At 45.2% G+C, this 18,758-nt stretch overlaps 7 protein-coding genes across 7 annotated transcripts; 2 read left to right on the top strand and 5 right to left on the bottom strand.

The window, feature by feature from the left end:
* Positions 1 to 251: 251 nt before the first annotated feature.
* On the top strand, positions 252 to 1,030 carry N7487_011653 (GNAT family N-acetyltransferase; the record flags this gene model as incomplete). Its single annotated transcript, XM_056879383.1, has 2 exons — positions 252 to 705; positions 771 to 1,030. 2 exons carry the CDS (start codon positions 252 to 254, stop codon positions 1,028 to 1,030), a joined length of 714 nt encoding a protein of 237 aa, XP_056724702.1.
* A 966-nt stretch (positions 1,031 to 1,996) lies between these two features.
* Positions 1,997 to 3,213, bottom strand: N7487_011652 (D-alanine--D-alanine ligase family protein; the record flags this gene model as incomplete). The annotated part of the gene is made up of 3 exons (XM_056879382.1): positions 1,997 to 2,149; positions 2,216 to 2,791; positions 2,842 to 3,213. 3 exons carry the CDS (start codon positions 3,211 to 3,213, stop codon positions 1,997 to 1,999), a joined length of 1,101 nt encoding a protein of 366 aa, XP_056724701.1.
* Positions 3,214 to 4,303: 1,090 nt separating this feature from the next.
* Positions 4,304 to 6,367, bottom strand: N7487_011651 (uncharacterized protein; the record flags this gene model as incomplete). The annotated part of the gene is made up of 5 exons (XM_056879381.1): positions 4,304 to 4,530; positions 4,618 to 5,135; positions 5,280 to 5,846; positions 5,905 to 6,118; positions 6,169 to 6,367. 5 exons carry the CDS (start codon positions 6,365 to 6,367, stop codon positions 4,304 to 4,306), a joined length of 1,725 nt encoding a protein of 574 aa, XP_056724700.1.
* A 459-nt stretch (positions 6,368 to 6,826) lies between these two features.
* Positions 6,827 to 11,166, top strand: N7487_011650 (ATP-dependent helicase dcl2; the record flags this gene model as incomplete). Its single annotated transcript, XM_056879380.1, has 8 exons — positions 6,827 to 6,901; positions 6,965 to 6,993; positions 7,049 to 7,097; positions 7,150 to 7,402; positions 7,457 to 7,592; positions 7,661 to 7,902; positions 8,209 to 8,677; positions 8,739 to 11,166. The coding sequence occupies 8 exons, from the start codon at positions 6,827 to 6,829 to the stop codon at positions 11,164 to 11,166; spliced, it is 3,681 nt and encodes a 1,226-aa protein (XP_056724699.1).
* Positions 11,167 to 11,767: 601 nt separating this feature from the next.
* Positions 11,768 to 13,125, bottom strand: N7487_011649 (E3 ubiquitin-protein ligase; the record flags this gene model as incomplete). The annotated part of the gene is made up of 3 exons (XM_056879379.1): positions 11,768 to 11,952; positions 12,017 to 12,258; positions 12,317 to 13,125. 3 exons carry the CDS (start codon positions 13,123 to 13,125, stop codon positions 11,768 to 11,770), a joined length of 1,236 nt encoding a protein of 411 aa, XP_056724698.1.
* Positions 13,126 to 14,596: 1,471 nt separating this feature from the next.
* On the bottom strand, positions 14,597 to 15,093 carry N7487_011648 (3CxxC-type zinc finger protein; the record flags this gene model as incomplete). Its single annotated transcript, XM_056879378.1, has 2 exons — positions 14,597 to 14,665; positions 14,686 to 15,093. 2 exons carry the CDS (start codon positions 15,091 to 15,093, stop codon positions 14,597 to 14,599), a joined length of 477 nt encoding a protein of 158 aa, XP_056724697.1.
* Positions 15,094 to 17,327: 2,234 nt separating this feature from the next.
* On the bottom strand, positions 17,328 to 18,389 carry N7487_011647 (S66 peptidase family protein; the record flags this gene model as incomplete). Its single annotated transcript, XM_056879377.1, has 1 exon — positions 17,328 to 18,389. The coding sequence occupies one exon, from the start codon at positions 18,387 to 18,389 to the stop codon at positions 17,328 to 17,330; it is 1,062 nt and encodes a 353-aa protein (XP_056724696.1).
* Positions 18,390 to 18,758: the final 369 nt, after the last annotated feature.

Genomic DNA, 18,758 nt, shown 5'->3' with positions numbered 1-18,758 from the left:
ACCACGTTTAATGCCTGTCCTCGACGTTTTCGAAAGCCCGTATCAAGTCCTGCTCCTGTTTCTTATCTGGTTGCCTAGTATTTGACTACAGCAGCTGTGGCTTTATTTGGAATTGTCGCGGGAGGTAACGTGGCGTACCTACCACTCATTTCTTACTCTATTATCTTACGCCCTCGCACCATGATCAACAAATCGGCCATTGCCTCTCCCCATATCTCATAATCTTATGAAAACCTTTAGCTTTTAACACCATGGTGCTACCAGAAAAGCCTGGCTTTCAAGTAACCCGGGTTCCTGCCACTGAGGAAGGAGCTCGCACTATCTGGGACATTGAAATGGCCGCGCAGAATGACAGCAATAAGAAGAATAATAGCTCAATTGGAGCCTTACTCTGGCCAGCTCACCTTCAGCCCAAGGTTGAGGGCCCAAAGAGAGCATCAGATGGACAAGATGACGAAATCCGCCGCATGATCCCGATGCTTGGAGATCCTAAAAACATATACCTGCTGATAACGGAAGAAGCCACCAACAAGCCGGTGGCATTTGCATGCTGGGCTCATTCTAAGGGCAAGACAGCAGCACAATGGGCAGAGGGTTATAGCAACCGATATCGCCCGCCGACCATGAATGGTGCGCTGATGGATGCTACGGGAGGAGTACGTTACCTGAAGCGAGCAGAGCTGCTTGGGGAGAAGGACCTTTTCCGTAAGTTGCTCATTGTGGCCACTGAATTTACGCGAGCATCACGATTAATGACTTGAACCTGGTAGAACTGAAAGAATTATATGTTCTTCCGAATTATCAGCGCCAGGGGCTTGGGGGTCTGCTGGTGGAATTTGGTGTTTATGAAGCGGATACACTTGGTTTACCTGCTTACACTGAGGCATCTCCAGAAGGATTGGGGTTATATCTCAAGCATGGATTTAAAGAGGTTGATCGGGTGACAGTTGACCTAGAGCAATGGGGTGGTTCAAAGGGAGATGTTAATTCCTATGGGCTTTTGTATCGTGAGGCTAGCTCGTTTAAGTGATGGATTAAACCCTTAACCGAAACATTCAAAGCAGCAAGTACGACTGGCGTTCGTTCAGGAAGAGCCATAGATCCAGGACAAATTTTTCATACATTCTCAATATCAATTCCAATTTTGGCTTAGGGAGAAACGGTCTCTTTTGTAGACAACCTTGTATAGCAGCCGGTTTTGAAGCTACATTACTCCATACGAAATATATATATAATTTCACTACCACTATTTACCACGGAGAACCAAGAAGACATAGCCTAGCGTAGATTCCTAACATGCCTCAGCTACTTTATTTCTCAAGCTCGGAAACTTTCAAGCCTAATACTACTAGACATTCTACTCCTATGAAACCTCTATATACTACTATATACTCTCACCGGCAGCAAGTTTCGAAGATCAAAAGGCTTTAATTTAACGATATTCAATCTTCGGATGTACAAAAAGAAATTTTAGATAGAAGTCTTCAAATCTAAATTTTCAAAACCGGTATATATATATATATGACTTGGAAGTTAATGTTTTCAAGCAGAGCGTTTCACATCTTCTATGCTACCCCCTGGAATACAGGATAACGCAGGCTTAACATTTCTCAGAATTCGCATTTTATATGTACCGGATAATGTCTGACACTCGAGACCTTTTCCCTTCCGTTTTAGTGTTCACCTCTTGCCGCTTTTTGATCACAGGGTAAAATTGAGCAAGCTGCCTAACACTCTGACCCGCTCTCAGATCATTATATAATGTCAACTTTGGTACTCCTCTAGGCCCTAAACAAAGAACCTTGGCTTTTGTTATGGTATAGTGGTAGGATACGCTGTGTTTTTTCCAACACATAAGCCGATTAAGCATCACAAGATAGTCACCTGAGCAATATTATTTAGAAGGAGACGTCATTTCGACCTCTGCTAGCCTAGGACAATCACCTGATCTCTGCTTGAGGTAGAGCAGCCTTTGAAACAAAGCACAAAACATAACCTATGAGCTACCATTGACAAGAGTCGCGGGAGGGCATCGTCGGAGGGCACTTTCAATAATGGCTTCCAATAGCTCCGCATATGAGGTCCCATTGCTCTCCGCACTGCCTGGCAACGGAGAATGGACCGGAAGTAGGCCGGAGATTGGGTTCACCTGCGCAATTAAGATATGAGTAAATCTCTACAACAAGAACAAAAAGGAGGGCATCATCATACTCACCTCCATAATATTTGGAACGGCGTCCGGCTCGTTTGAGTCAAACCGAAGGTCGATACGGCCAGCATCCCGACAGCCAAGGAGCTTCCACGCATCCAGGGAAACCTGACAGGCTGCTTGGATTTGTGGGTGGGTCAAATCGTGATCCTGATAGACGAGCAAGTTGCCTGTGCTAGATTTGCTCTCTCTGCTGGCAAATTCCAACTGGGAATTGCCGTCGACTTCGTTGGTAGAGTCAGTCGGGTTCTTCCAGATTAGTTCTCGAACGCCAATCACGCGACTATCCTCGCCCGTTCCTAGAATGCCCACGGTGAGCTCACGACCAGGTAGATAGGATTCCACTAAGATATCCTGGCCTGGAAATTTCGATTTCAGCTCCTGCACGGCGGAAGTCAGCTCGGCCGAGTCGTTTACTTTATTGAACGTGTCGATGCCCTTGGATGAGCCTTCAGTGACTGGCTTCACGAAAAACGGATATTGGGGCCCGGACATGGTGAACTTGGGCGCGCTGCTAGCCGGTTCGTTGGCCGGGATCACCAGGAAGGGCGCAGTAGGAATCCCATGATGGGACAAGATGATCTAAAAATTGTTAGCCAACTCATAATAGAAAAAGAGCCAGTTATGTCTACCTTTGTGTTTGCTTTGTTCTGACACAACACCATCGTAGCGCAATCCGAAAAGGTGTAGGGAACCTGATAAGCCTCTAAGAGTGCAGGGGTGTGAGATTCTCTCGCGGGTCCGTAGAAGCCCTGCGCCATATTGAAAACCAGGTCCCAGTCCTTATGCTTCCCGATCGCCAGCTGCTGGACCAGGGACTCGACGCCTAGAACTAGGGTGGTGTGATGGCCCAGCTTCTCGAGAGTTGATAAGACCGCCTGGATTTCTCCGTCGTGCGTTAGTGCTGCGCATTCCTCCTGGGAGTACCCGCGCTCAAGATAGTTTGACCGCTGCTCGGAGATCAGAGCTACCCTTAGACTGATAGGTTCTTTGTACTTAGTCATGTTGTGGGCGGTAGAAAAGACGTTCCAATAATAGTAAGAAAGCAGAAGAACAGGATAAGATAGGTTTAGTCGTAGATTAGGTCTGATTAGGGATTAAGTTCAATCATTTTAAGTTTCGATCTGAAAAAGACGTACAGCAGAAGAGTTACATGAGAGACCGCAGCCTTCTATAAGCATAAATATGCTGGACCGCCGGTTTTGGATCCCTAGTTAGTTTTAGGAAGGTGACACAATCAATTTTGAGATGTGAATAACGCCAAAGAATGCATGGAATTCGGATGTAGTAGCCGGTCCTTGCATTTTTGTCTGAAAACGATAGACCCTCACATAACAAGGGTCCTCTGCCCAGTTCTTGTCAAGCAAGCCCCCCATTCGGGTGTTGGGTACGGGCGACCTAAGTATGACACTGGTTCATAATTGCCGGGCAGTAATTTAGATCCACTCTCACTTTACAGGTACGTACATATGCAAAGGTATACCGGCGGGTCGGAAACTAATTATGCATTTATTATTAATATTTAAGCCTTTCCTTTCTGAGGTGTATCCTAAGAGTTATTATGATCTACTTGTTGTAAAAGGCCAATTCGGAACATGTGCCGGGTTAAAAAAAAATAATCTTATCTTTATAGGGTGTTGTATTATTATAAAGTTAGAAATTAGTATAACTACTTAGTTGAAACTAGTTTTCACTCTCTACTTATTGCACGCTCTCATCTCTGATCAATTGATCCTAAAACATTTGTGCTCTATAATCTTCTATAAGAACTAACATAATACATACGACCATAGGGTGTGGAAAACAGGGCTTCCCGTCCGCTCAGCCGTACTTAAGCCACACGCCGGTGAGTTAGTAGTTGGGTGGGTGACCACCAGCGAATCCTCACTGTTGTATGTTTTTTTGCGTTAAGAAGACGCCACCTAGACAGAAAATGAACAAGTCTGAAACTAGGTTTGGCCTCATGCTACGGTACACCCAAAGTAGAAAAGATCGACTTTATCTTTAGATCCTGAACGTAACTATTTGTGATTTCGCAGTTAGGTATTACGACCCCAGAATGGCATAGCTACTATAGCTAAACAGGATTGTTGGCTATTGCAAGAGATTTCGGAGCTCCTGGGAGCCTTTTGGCAACTTAAGAATATCCCCGGGTATCTGCCGTTCCAATGCAAAGAGATTCTGCTGCCTCATATCTTCGTAAAGGATATGCTCAAAGGCTGGCTTCGCTGCCGTGCTCATCATCCGAAGAGGATCTCCCTGCGAGTCCTCGAGGATCTTCACGAAATTTCCAAACGCCTCATCCGCCGGAGCAATAATACCTGGATAATCAGTTTGTATTATGCCACAGTTCTCATCGGTGAGATTGACTCACATTTTCTCGCTAATCATGGAGCTGGCCACTTCACCAGACCGATCAAAATGAATTAGGCCCAAAACAGCATGCCCGAAGCATTCAGCTAAAATGTGTAGACGTTGTCCGAATTTGCGACAATCCAAAACAGCTCGACGCTTCCTTCTGTAAATATCTGAGCTGCGCTCCAGGTCGGGGAAAATATCCCTCATAGTTTTGTCGACTGCTGTAGCCACTTCAATGTTCCTTGGATTGCCTCTTGTTCTCGGCTGGCCGGTAAGGTTATTGTGTGGCGCTGCCATTATAGCGAAATCCGAGGTACGCTCAACAGGCCCGGTGCTGTGTCGATAAAAATGTAAGATGTGGTTATATCGCAATATTTGAAGAAAAGCTGTGTTCTCCTCAATTTCACCGATGACTTTGAATCGTTCTTTGTTGGTGAGATCACGCGATACCCATCTTCGGCTTTGGACGCTCTGTAGTTGGTCCCCCATCTCTCTTGTATATCTAAGGGCCGCTCGAAGAGCAATAAGTGATTGAGAGCTGCCCACCTCAATTAAAAACATACACAACCTAGAAAACAAGTTTGAATCTAGATTTAGCAACTTGTTCTCAATATCAGGCCTGAAATAAGTTTCTTTCGGGCTTAGCAACCCCAGAGTGAGACTCATTGCAGTTTCTCGACACAGTGATGATCTGAATTCGCTGTCAACACACTTGTATTTTCTCTTTTGTAATTCCATAGTGCTAGTATTTTTTCGCTTCCCTGGAGAATGCTGACTTGAGGACTTCTGATTCGCAAACTGGCCTGGGGAGCCATGTGGTTGGCACAACTCTTCACAGACCATGAGAGCGACATTGAATTCGGTAGGGATGGCATGCTGTTCTGCTGGTCGGGGCAATATTCCAATATCATGGAAATTTCCCACATGCATTTCTGGATGAACCCGGCTATCAACGTCAAGCATCTGCCTCCCCTCTACCGCCAGATTTGACTCCCCAGTTGACGGAGACTGCGAATGTAGGTCGGTGATGGAAACTCCGTTTTGAAAAGACTGCTCAAGCTCCCCGCTTTCATTGTAAAAGCTTTCAAAGTTTGATACGCCCCCTAAGTCTGGGGGGGTTACAAACTCTGGAAGGGGGGTAACATCTTGACTCCCAAAACAGATTTCGCTAGTCTGGGGAGGCTCACTTTCAATCAAGGAAGTCATAGGCAGCAGATCGCCTTGCTCGTCCTTGAATATTTCCATCAAGTTGAGCTTGTCGAGATTCTCATCAAGGACGCTACTTATTATTAGAAATTCATTCTCCATATATTTTGATTTTGTCAGAATGAACTCACCCGAGAGCATACAGAGCCCTGGCCACTGACTCAAAACTTTTTGTTTTCAGGTATATAGCTCCAATAATGGCACTTGTCGCCAGAGCAAGAACACCTGATGAGCGTCCACCGGGCCGAGAATCAAACCTTAAGTGCTGGTCAATGCCAGTACGTTTGGCTATATCTGCGCGGTGTTGAATGCCGTTGACTCGGAACTTGAGCTTCGACGTAAAATCTCGAGGTTGTTAATATAGTAGGGCACGTAGTGGATTGGGCAATCTTTACCTCGAGATAACGCCATCAAAGCGCAGCTGAAATCAAGTAGGAATCCAGTGGCTCCCAGGCCCAACTGAGATAGTTTTCTGTTTCCGTCTGGCACTAGTTCATCTACTCCGGCTGCGGTAAGAGCAATATGGATTTCCGATTCCGATAACTCTTGACATCCGACTAGCCTTCGGATGAAATCCCTGGATGCTTCGCCCATGCTTAATAAGTGAAGAATAAGATGATGACAATGGAGAAGATAGTGTTGTTGTTGATGGTAATGATGATGATTATGATGATAACCTAACACATTTCATGGTGCTTTCGACAAGAGTGGATAAATTATTTATATTCAAATTCCCACGCTGTCGATGAAAGATGTGGTCTGTGAAGGCGACCGTGCATCTGGACAGCGAGCATTTATCGTTTATACAAGTGCGCACCACGTCGCATAGCCTGATTGGTGTTCGGATGAGGAGCTCTAGGAATTTAAATGCATATTCGACATGTCATATGCATCAGTACACACATCCCATGAAAATCAGGCTATAGAAGATAACCACGTTTCAGGCATATGTCAAGGTTAAAAGGAGGGGGTCGGCAGGGGGGTAATTCCTAGCAATTGAAACATCAGCTCGCCGTTGTCAAAACAAACAGACTTACTGACACTGTCCCAAACATGGATAATCTCCAGCCACGTAGCTATCAACTCGAAATGTTTGAGATGAGCATGGAAGAAAATATTGTCGCCGTGGTGAGTCTTGCATTTTAAATTCTGAGATATTTATTGACCCCTACATTAATGTTTCTAATTTAGATGCCCACTGGAAGTGGAAAGACCTACATGTATGGATTAATTGACATCCCACCAAGCAATATCAAAGATAATAACGATTCTTAGAGCTAGCATGAGGATTATGGCAGAACTGGAGCGCTGCCAAGATAACCAGGTAAGCTAATGCTTCGAGGCCCAAGTACGACTGCTATTAAACACGTCTTCAGATGGTCTGGTTTTTGGTTCCAACAAAGGTATTATGTATTCAACAATTGACATACATTTCGCGTCACATGCCCGCAGTCAGCATGAGAATGCTAACAGGGGACGATGGAGTGGAATGTTGGAGCAGTCAAGAGATTTGGGATGCCGCTCTTCGGGGATTGAAGGTAGTATTTGCTACTCATGCTGTCCTCGCCGATGCGCTCACGCACGGCTTTGTTAAATTACAAGACTTGGCTTTGCTGGTCTTTGATGAGGGTGAGAAATCAAAAGTACTTATTTTGATATCTAATAAAACTGACGCTAGCGTAGCTCATCATTGCGTGAAATCACATCCAGGAAACCGTATCATGCGTGATTTTTATCACAGAGTTAAAACCGAGAACAGCAATGCAGCTGTTCCAAGCATTCTTGGCTTGACAGCTTCCGTTGATCCAAAGAAAGCCCGGTGAGCGAATGAAAAAAAAAAAAGATTTGATAATAGTTAAATATAAATCATACTAATGAGGTTCAAAGGGAACTTGAAAAGAATTTGGATGCAACTTGTCGCGCACCCCTGGTCCAGCGCCAGGAGTTAGCGGAGCATGTTTCTGACCAGAATCTAATCAGGATTGTCTATTCTCGAGACTACAACGGTGCAGCAGACTTACCTTTCTATTTACAAAGATTAGAAGAGATTGTGATGGAACTGCGTGAAGACAGCAAAACCGAGGGCCATACCATCCCGGACGAGGTTTCCAGCCTCCATACAAAAGCCTGTATGATTTGGTATCAATTGGGCAATTGGGCTTCTAGTTACTTTCTCACTAGAATTTGGCATTATATTTCCGGGCGAATTGCTGGGCCGAAGAGCCCCTCCTCGGTTTGGTGGCTTAGCCACAGATATTCAAGCTTGATATCTTTGCTGAGAAATATCTCTGACGATACTAGCGTCAGTATGCAAGCGCCCGGTAACATGTCCAATAAAGTTGAGCGACTATTGTTTTTTCTGAAGGAAAAAGCCTGTGCAAGCCTCTCGGGGATTATTTTTGTTCGAGAGCGAGCGACCGCTTACATTCTATCAGCGTTGCTTAATGAGCACCCACTGACCCACGGTCTGTTTCGATGCGCGCCTTGTGTGAGCAGCTCTACTCACTCAGATCACTGGGCGACACATAACTCTTCGATCTCAAAGAACAGTGAGGCAGTAGTCAATGACTTCCGCTGCGGCACAAATAATTTGATTGTCGCTACCAATGTGCTGGAAGAAGGTATTGATATTCCAGCATGTCATCTAGTCATTTCATTCGAACTTCCAGAAAACATCACATCCTACATCCAACGCCGGGGCCGAGCACGACAGGGTATCTCTGAATTTGTCATTATGGAAGAAGATAATCATGAATCCCTAGTGTCACGTCAATCACGTCAATGGAATGTGCTTGAAAGGAGAATGCAGGAGCTTTGTTTGGACCATCATCGACGTCCTCAAATAGTGGAGATAGACGATGGAGAATCTGAAAAAATAGTTCTCCATTTATCTCTGGACACAGGGTTTGTCTACTCTGTCATAATTTCTGTCCCAATGGCTAACACAAGGTAATTCTGTTCTCAGGGCGCTGCTGACAGCAGAGAATGCCATATCCCATATATACCATTTCTGCACAACTTTGCGAAGTGACACACCAGGCCAAAACTCTCCTTCTTTCTCATTGGAGAGTAACGAGGAAAATCACTTTCGATCTACAGTCTATCTGCCGAGTGGTGTTGATACTTCGTTACGAGTAGCGAAAGGGCACCATTGGTGGGCCACAAAGCAGTCAGCACGACAGGATGCGGCTTTCCAGGCCGTTCAGGCGTTGCATCGCCAAAATCTAATCAATGACCATTTCCTTCCTTTGTTCCAAGATTTTTCATCGGCTGAGATGAATCAACAAAAAACAGTGGCTGCCGAACTGCCCGTAGTGGAGAACTTTGTCAGCTTCTGGAAAGCCATTCCAGGCCATTGGACCGAACGAACAATGTACAGGTGTCGCATCGAGGTTTCTAAGAATGGGGAAGTACAACCGGATCTTGGGATGGCTCTTTTTACACCAGTAAAGCTACCAATTGATGCAAATGTGGACCTATACTGGGATAATAAAACAACTTTTACGGTAAAATTGCAGCCCTTCAACCTTGAAACAACGCTATCAACTCTTTTAAGGTCCGTCATTCTTGAGATAACGACCTTATTGCTGCATTCGACTCGAGGAAAATCGCCGCAAGAAGATTATCCAGAGTATCTTCCATTCTTTACTCCGGACCTCCCCCTAGAAGAGCTAGAAGACTGGCTTGATATCAACCGAGGATCTTTTGCTATTCGGAGGGAGCAAACTCGTGTGCCCCTTCTTTCAGTTGATGGTTTCATCCGAAGCCCTAGGCTTCATTTCACTCCCCACATCTTTGTGAGGTGGATTCGAAACCTGGATGCAAAGGGATTTGCGATCGAATGTCGACCATTTGAAAAAAGGCGGAACCTCATTCGGCAAGCAATATTGGCAGATCAAATCTCCACACAAACTTTCTTCAAAACAACCTGTATAGCTGCCACTGAATGCACCATTGATTTCCTGCCTTGGGAACTGGGTCAGACCAGCCTCCTGATTCCGCCAATCATACAATGCCTGCATCAGCATTTGATGGCGCAGTCTATACGCGTTGAAATTTTTGGAGATGTGCCTGAAATCGGATTGAGTTCTCTAGCGGAGGCAATCACATCCCCTTCTTCTCAATGGCCGGTAAATTATCAGCGACTGGAATTTTTGGGTGACTCTCTGATCAAGTTCTTGGTCTCTACGCATGTCTTTCATACTTATCCTCGATGGCATGAAGGCTACTTATCAAAGATGAAAGATTTGCTGGTTTCAAACGAGAGACTCACGCGCGCGGCCGTGAGTGTTCACTTGGAACAATTTATCTGCGCAGATTTCATCACGCGAAAACATCCAATCTTTTGGCAGAATAAAGGAAACACCGTGGAGAAAGAGATTCCGAGAAAAGTATATGCCGATGTGGTAGAAGCTCTCGTAGCGGCTGCTTATGAACATGGTGGAATTTCGCTCTCCCGAAATCTTGTCGACATTTTTCTACCAGAGATTTCCGGCTTCACGCCAATTCCCCACGAACCACCAAAGAAAAACTGCCAATTTCCGGTCCATTTGGAAATCAAGCTTGACAAACTTCTTGGCTTCAAGTTTAAAAATCGGGCTCTAATCTGGGAGGCGCTCACACACCCATCATGGCAAAGAGACCAAACAACTGGGTCTTACCAACGACTTGAATTCCTAGGAGATGCGGTCTTGGACTTTCTCGTTGCAAGAAAATTGCACAATCAGGTCCCAAAGCTTTCGGAAGGTCGAATGACGGAAATCCGAGCTGCTTTGGTAAATGCCGATTTCTTAGCATTCCTCTGCATGGATTTCGCTCTCGCCGAGACATGTTACTATGGGCAGGAGATAACGGCAGGCAATTTTGGGATGACCGTTCAACCAAGAAATACCGCATTATGGATGTTCATGCGACATGACTCTGAAGATGTTAGTAATATCTGGGCATCGTGTAGTCAGATATATCGCATGCTTGGAGATGCAGTCAAGAAACCCCTAAAAAGTGGGCGCTCATATCCTTGGGCCCTGCTTGCCCAGCTAAGAGCATCCAAGTTCTACTCAGACCTCATTGAGAGCACTATTGGGGCAATTTTTGTTGAAAGTGGAGGTGACCTGGAAGCATGTGAACGCTTCTTGGAACGTATCGAGTTGATGGCTTATCTTGAGCGTTTCGTGGCGCATGATGTGGAGGTAGAACACCCAAAGAGTGCTATGGATCGTCTCATAGGTACACGCAAAGCCGAATTTCGGGTGAAAGAAACCGAGAGTAGCTCGCACGATATCTCTGTTTGGATAGAAGGTGAAGAAGTGGCGTCCATCAATCACTGTTCATCAAAAGCCGAAGCGTTGGTGCGAGCCGCCGATGCGACGGTGTTGTTTTTGTCACGAACTTGAACTTGATTATAAGGAAAGGAAGAATTGATGAGACCAATTCCAAGAGTGTTGATCATCGAGTCCCTTGTATTACTAGTCCATCGCATAGCCCGAGTAGTTTACTTTCGTGAGAGAAAGCAATAATATAGCTATCAAGGAAAACGCCACCGCTGTTTCTGGGTCCTACCTTACTTGACTTGAGTCTTATTCGCTGCTAAGCAGGGGATTAATATCAATATATTACATCCAAATAGCTTAGAGGAAACCGTTACTCAGGCGAGAGACGCGTAGGTCCTTTGGGTGACTCGTCGTTAATATCAATGTATGAATGAATATTTGCCAGAGAATAAAGGGCTATATGCTCATCTCGTTGGTGTCGTTGGTATTTTTTACCTAGCACAGTCTACTTATAAGTCACTGGCGGGAATGAGTGCTCAGAAAACCAAACGCAGAACCGGTCAACACTTACCTCAACCTATACTCGGGTAAAGATGATGGATTTTAGCGTTTCAATTATTCGAGTGAGCGAGACTCATGAGCCCTGGCTTCTGAGCTCGATTGTTGCTTTATTCTAGTAATTAAGCAGCAGCCACAGTAGGAAGACAATGGTATTATAGTTAATTCACGGAATGGCTGTATCAGAGTCTATTCCTTCTGCAGCGGTTGCAAGCTTGGAGCCTGCATTGACGACATTCAAATATATATTGACGCAAATAATGAGAGCATTCTTCACATCGATGGGGTCCCCGTACATATTTCCATCGACCATGCCAGCACTCGTGGTTGTCTCTGAGCTCTTGCATCGTTCTTGCGATCAAAGTATCTCGATGCCCCTGCGTCAAAGACAATGTTGAACCTTCCGCGAATATACGAGGTTCATCTGGTTGTGTCTCTTGAATTTCAATGTGAGGTTCGTCGATGTCTGGTTCAAGTTGATCCTCCAGCCGATGTTCAGGAATATCTGGTGGGGGGTTGGCGGCAGGCAGATAGGCCACTTCTCGATCGACTATTTGGTATGCACGCGCAAGGAGACGATGCTCGTCCCATTGTTCACATGCGCAATTCTTCCACTTTTCCCCACAATTGTAACAGAATTCGGCACCACAGCGGCATCTATCATCATTTTCCGTCAGAAATCAGAGTTGTGAGAGAAAAGAAAGGGGGCACAGACATCATATGATTGCAACCATGATCCAGTTCCACTAGTCGCCAACATGAATAGCAGCGTTGCCATCCATTCTCTTGTGCAGCTGACAAGAGCTGTTGCATAGCAGAGTCGTTTGGACAATCTCCCGTATGGGCTCGCCCTTTGCAATTTGTGCAGGTCGTGCGCTGGCAGTCGGGGCATGTAGCTACTTCACCTTCGATATGAGATTCCCCGATGAAAACGGAACATTCGGTAGAGTAGCAGTACGTTCTGTTTGGCGTTTCAAATTCAACCTTCTTTTTCTCGTACAGTTGGACGAGATCAAACTTGAGAAATATCCGAGCCGTGCTCAAATTGATGGGTTGCCGGCAGCATCGTGGAGGAAACAACGATTCGTCTGTTATTGAGGCTTTGAAAAGATCCTCCAAACAAGAACGACAATACTCGTGTTGACAGGGGACACGCGCCACGTTGAAAAACTCTGTATCATCTCCACAGGCCACACATTGACGAAGTTGTGGTCGTGATTGACGGGGTCGTCGAGCTGCCCAAGCAGATGACTCGGCTTGCTCAGTTTCAGCCCCAGCTATTCCCCCATCCTCTGTGTCGTAGTATCCCTCCAAACCGGACACATACAAGATCTCGAGTTTTGCCAGAGTCTCGTCATCTAAACCTGCTGTTTCTGCCTCGAAGTCATTGCTCAAGACTAGATGCTCATCGTCCGTCCATCGACGTGCAATACCTCGATCTTTAGACGCGCTCTCTTCTTCCACTTTTGTCTGAGCCAGGATATGTCTATCGGCTTGAACTGCAGCTGCGAAACTCTTGGCCATTCGCCTATCTTTGAGGAAATTAGAAATTGCTTCCAACTGCTCGTTTTGTAACTGAAAGGCCAACTCCTCGTCGGTAGGATCCCGAGATTTCCCTTTAGAGATTTCCGAATAACGGCCAGCATCTTGGAGTTGTATTTGAACGATCAACTCAGCTGTAGGCTGGTCCACTTCTAACAAGTAGGCCGTCGTGACAAATTGAATGATATGAGGTAGATAATCTTAGCATTAAGTGATGAAGATCGTTGAAAACACTAGCTTTGGGATTTATTATAAGAAGAAGCCCAAACATTCACCGCAGGTTGGCGCCTTAGTTTCGTATAGCCCCATTCACGTCTTCCGCCCAATTGGGCGCTCATCTTGGCAACTAAAAGAACAAGACTATCGATTTTACCCCGCCCGGTACCAGACTGGCTCGAAGTCTCGGCTATCTTCTTCACTAATGCGAGCAAGGGGTGGATGACTAGGGACTGATCTATTTTACAGGATCCGTAAAACGTCAGAGGCTTCAACAATGATCATGTCTCCTTACAGTATCGGGATTGGGTAATTCGCGCGCCTGCTGCCTTCCTTAGATATGGTACCCGTTTCTCAGGCTCCTTTCCAGAATCGAAGAAAGTGGAAAAACTCTAGGCATTGCCCGGAATATGATTTCAGTGCAATCTTGACATGATCTGCCAAGATTGTCCGGACAAGAAGATACCTCCAGCGAGAAATTTCAATATTCCATAAAACTCGAATTTTGGTGGGCAAACCTCCGCTCGTATACAACTGTTCGAAAGCCCGGTGAGGATGCTTATACTGTTGGTGGATATTCAGTGAAGCTTATGTCTAGTTATATAACCGCGTTCCTCATTTCACGTCAACAACCTTCGGAGTTTGAGAGCCTCATGCCAGTGAGGTTCAGTCAAATTTCTATCCTATTAATTTTCCGGTAGGATTGTGGCCTATCATAGTGGTAACGGGTAACGGGAATTAGGGTTTAATCGCCAATTCCAGTATGCCATTCGCGAGACAAGAGAAGCCTATGTATCAATAGAATCTACCGGCAGAATATATCCATGAGTGACAACGTCTAAAAAATGGGGGCTTTGGTAAATTATGGGAGCTCAAAGCTCTAGGAATCTCTTGTATACTCCAAAATGGTCTAGTCTTAGCGACATCTGGTGGTCTTCTAGCCCATATTCTGGTGTGGTTCTGCGATAGAGGAATATTGCGAAAGGATTTCCACTTGTTTGCATTCTTTAAATCGGCGATAGACTTTCAGCTAGCTACAGAGTCAACCTGATAATAGGTTAGAAAGTCAATCATATGTGTTGGCTTGGGACTGACAAACCTATCTAGTCGAGCAACCCAATCCTCCCCAGATTGAGAGCAGTGCCCAGCTCTACATCCCTCACAGAGTTGACGGTTATGCGGACCTCTGCTGTCGTTGGATACTGGAGGCCTCTCTACCCGTACTCCGTTCCACTTATTAATCCAGTAAACGATCCTCTCGGCGTATGACTGATCCAACACCGGTTGACTGGGCGACTTGCAAACTCTGCAGCGTTGGTGATATACCCTCGCGTTGTAGTTTTGCCCTGGATATAGACGTATCGTGATGGCGATCATCTTGCTCGACCATCCTTTGGATTTGCATGCTCGGTTATGGCACACAAAACTGCCCATAATGTTTGTGTCACGCGTTTGAGTGAAAGTTATTTCATCATCATCTTCACAAAATCCAAGATGAAGATCTGTCTCGGCCAGCAAACTAGATACTTCATCGTGAAGGTCTGGATACATAGACCATGTTGCGATAGGATTTTCCCTCTTCGTAATAGGTGTTGCGATAGGCTTTTCCCTCCTAGTAATAGGTAGAGCAGTTGGGGCCGCAGTCGGAGTAGGAGAGGCTTTGGGTTTCAATCGACGTGCGACCTCTTCCCGCCACTGTCGGCGGAACAATTCAAGCTCGGCGTTGTCTTCCATGGTGAGGCAGTGGTCTTACCTCGGAAATCGGATGAACACCCCACTTGAGAAAAGAGATAAATGATGCGTTCGTGTTGAAAAAAAAAAAAACACAAGACCAGGAGGAGGCGGATATAGTTATAGTAATAGTTAAAAAGGGCGGGAACAAACTTTTACTATCAGACATAAAGTATCTGCACTGCATTAAATCGTATAGCCCAATATACCCACAATCGAATGCTCCAGACCAACGCACATAGCTCATGACCCTGTCACTTACTTCAATGCCAATTAATTACTGTGAACTCCCCAGGGTTAACAATATCAAAGCAGGCTAATTACAAGCCCCGATGCGGAAGCGTAGTGTCAAGGGAAACGCAAAAAAAAAAAAAAAAAACTAGATTGAACAAATTATATCACAAGTAAGCAGTGTTGTTATGGTATGCATATTACACAACGTGTCAAATTAAATTTATGATTACGGTGGGGTTGGGGGTTACGGAATAGTTCGAAAGCGTGTAGTTCCAAGTTTATTGCTCATCCTCAGGCCCGGTCGGCATTTTGAAGGGGTGGCCGATCAAAGGACAAACTATCTAGTAAATGCGTTTTTTTTTTTTTAGACACGCCGAGCGGAAGTGGTTCGATGCTGAACGTTCAGGTTGCAGATCTATTTCCTAATTGAATTAAAACACCACTCTGTTTATAATACCAGAAAGGGAAAAGCGTACATCTCGAATAGCCAGTCAACAACTACAGCGAGAAGACCAGTGTTACACTCATCGAGCACATTTATTATTAGACAAGTTCTCGGCAGATTCGAGTCTAGAGCTTTAGAATATCTGCAAGGATCCTCGACAAAGCCTTCCACACGTTTGTATTTTCAAAAACTTGCTTGCCTGCGATAGTACGGTCGACGCGTGTGAGAGATAAGAGATGACTGTTTGTCGACAAGCGAATAGATCACGTCACACAGAACAGCTGTTGCGCTATTTATGCGGATATTGGGAAACTAGAAAAAGAAAAATGGGATACTTGCGGCCTCAATATTTTATTGAGGTCACTCATCAATGATTGTTGCATAGGAGCATTGTTTTGCCTTTGCCCAGATCTCCCTTGATACAAAGCAGACAGCTGTCTACGTTCCAGCCCCATTATTTAAGTCTCACGTGTATAATTGCGTGATGGTGAGGCTTGTTTTTCTCTTGCCTGTACTGGAAATCATCCTATACAAATCACGACTAGGATAAAATTAAGACACATGCCCTTCTCAACCTTTAAAAAATCTATAAGTTACAATTAATAATTAATAATCACCAAACTTGCTTAGGTGCTGCGGGACTTGTCAAGGCCTAGCTAAGACTTATTGAAAATAAGTAACTTATAACTATAACGAGATTCTATTCGCGGTAGTACTACATGCTAGATTTTATAACTACTGGACTCCCCGACATCTATAATACTAGCTATATATTTTAACGTTAGGTTATACTTACCATGTATCTTACTCGTAAGGAGGCTAGTTTAGAGAGATAAAGCGAGGCTAGAGAGACGAGAACGGAGGGGGAAAGAAGGATACTTATAGGATCCTTGGTTAATTTTAGAAAATGTACCTTCTGCTACACGGGCTGAATATCTGCTCTAAGTGCCATAAATAGAGTGGCGAGCCGCTAAGTGACTACTACCTTGAACACGCTGTTGTATGTTTTTATTTTATTTTGCTATCCCCATTTATGTACACGCTGCTACGCAGAGAGAGATCTTTGTTTTACCCAAGCTTTAAATAGATAGAGCGGTGGTTTGTACTGGAAGTCACTCATAATGCTAGGCCGGATTGTTGTGACACCAGTGATTAGTTGATATAAGCATCAAATGTGCCATCTAACTTGTCGTTAAGCTTATATCTTTTGCGCCATAAAAGGATTATAGCAATAATGAACGTAAGAGCCCCGAGAGCTGTGTGATGAGAGTCAGTTTGCCAACGACCAACGAGCTATCTGTATTATGCAGTTGATACTCAGGTTAAGCACGTGGTATATATACTCTGTCAAATATTCTCTTCTTTGTGCCCGGTCTTATGTATTACACATACGAGCCATAGAAAATGAGTGATGAGTCCCACACGCGCTCGAATGTCCCAGTCAACGCATGGCTTATAAGAGTGGATCTTTTCTTATAGTTGACGTAGTAAATCACTACTAGAACTAGTGAATTTGCTACTCGTCGAATCATAGACCAGTGTGGCCCGGCCATAGTCATCAAGCCTGCACTCCAGGCTCCATGATCTCAAACTTATCCATATCAGAGTCTAGTCTGACGAGTGCACCGATGGGTAAAGTTAGGAGTGGACTTGTGTGGCCAAAGTCGACGTTCATCAAGATCGGTAGCTCCTCCTCACGACTTCGACCGACGATCACATCAAAAACCTCCTCGATCACACCAGCAAGCTCATCCTGCATAAGGCCATCATATTTGTATCCTCGTCCAACAACCAGACCCCTAATCTCATGTAACATGCCAGACAGAGCAAGATCGACAAGGTTATTGCGGAACCCAGACACAGAGTACGGAAGTTGCAGATTATCGCCCATCGCAGACTCAAGAAAAAGTATGTTACCTTTCCAGGAGGCAGGAGCGTAGTTAGTCCCCTGAAGTCGCACTACACAGGTTATAGTACCCCCATATAGATTTCCAGTAGCTCGGCCTTTCCGGAGCCACCGCCACGACGGCGATTCAATGACTTCGCGCACTTTGTCGGATGTCTCATTTCCAAGAAGGAAGTCGCTGTGCTCCACTGAGCAGATAGGCGATCGAGGAAGTGGCCCCACCGGATTCCCCACCTCAGTCAGCACACGAAGGAAGTGGTCGATTGTGAATTGTATGGGCTTGGGGAAATCAGAAAGATCTGTTAGAACACTAGGTCCGTAGAATGTGCGCAAGCCGGTTCGAGATTGAATCGCATAATGGAGGAAGGTAGTGTCACTGTAGCCGACGAATATCTTCGGATTCGATTTAATAAGGGAATAATCGAGAAAAGGCAGCATTTCATTGGCGTGAGAGCCACCAATTGTGCAAATAATGGCCGCAATCGTATTGTCGCGGAATGCGGCATGGAATTCTTCGCATCGAATGCGAACTGATTGTGTAATAGTGGTTGTTGTTAGGCTAGTGAAGATGATCTGCACGCGGAAACCTAGGGACTCCAGGCAAGCTTTTCCTCGCGCGAGGGGAGTGGGTAGGATGTCATTGAGGCGCGCGGAGGGCGAGATAAAGGCGATTGTGTCCCCTCTTTTTAAAGCTTTAGGGATAATTGTGTCCATTTTTGGGGCGCTGAGTAGATATTGTAACACAAGAGTCAAGGAGGAGGGAATGGTTGGAAATCTGATAGGGAGTCTTATGGTAACTAATGTACTTAACGAGCCGCAGGTCTCGCGATTTCAGCTCGATATAGCGCCTTGTAAAGCTTAGTTAGCTAGTGCTGTCATGCTTGACATTCGATAACCAAGTGGTGCACTATCCGCATTGGTGCTCCACACTTCCCACAGGCAGGGATCTTCCGAGCCTGAATCCGGTCCAGCTAGTTGCCTATCGCTGCGTGCTCGCTCCTTAACTGGTAGTAGCGGCTAGTCAATGGTTTCATCGGGCATTGGATGTCCAAAAAAAGTATTTTCAACAATCAAACCTGTATA

This window comes from Penicillium crustosum (genome assembly GCF_028827405.1).
Source record: "Penicillium crustosum strain IBT 35664 chromosome Unknown utg000005l_segment0_segment0, whole genome shotgun sequence".
NCBI lineage: Eukaryota > Fungi > Ascomycota > Eurotiomycetes > Eurotiales > Aspergillaceae > Penicillium > Penicillium crustosum.
The sequence above is the reverse complement of the archived record's forward strand: the minus strand, read 5'-3'. Positions and strand labels throughout refer to the sequence as shown.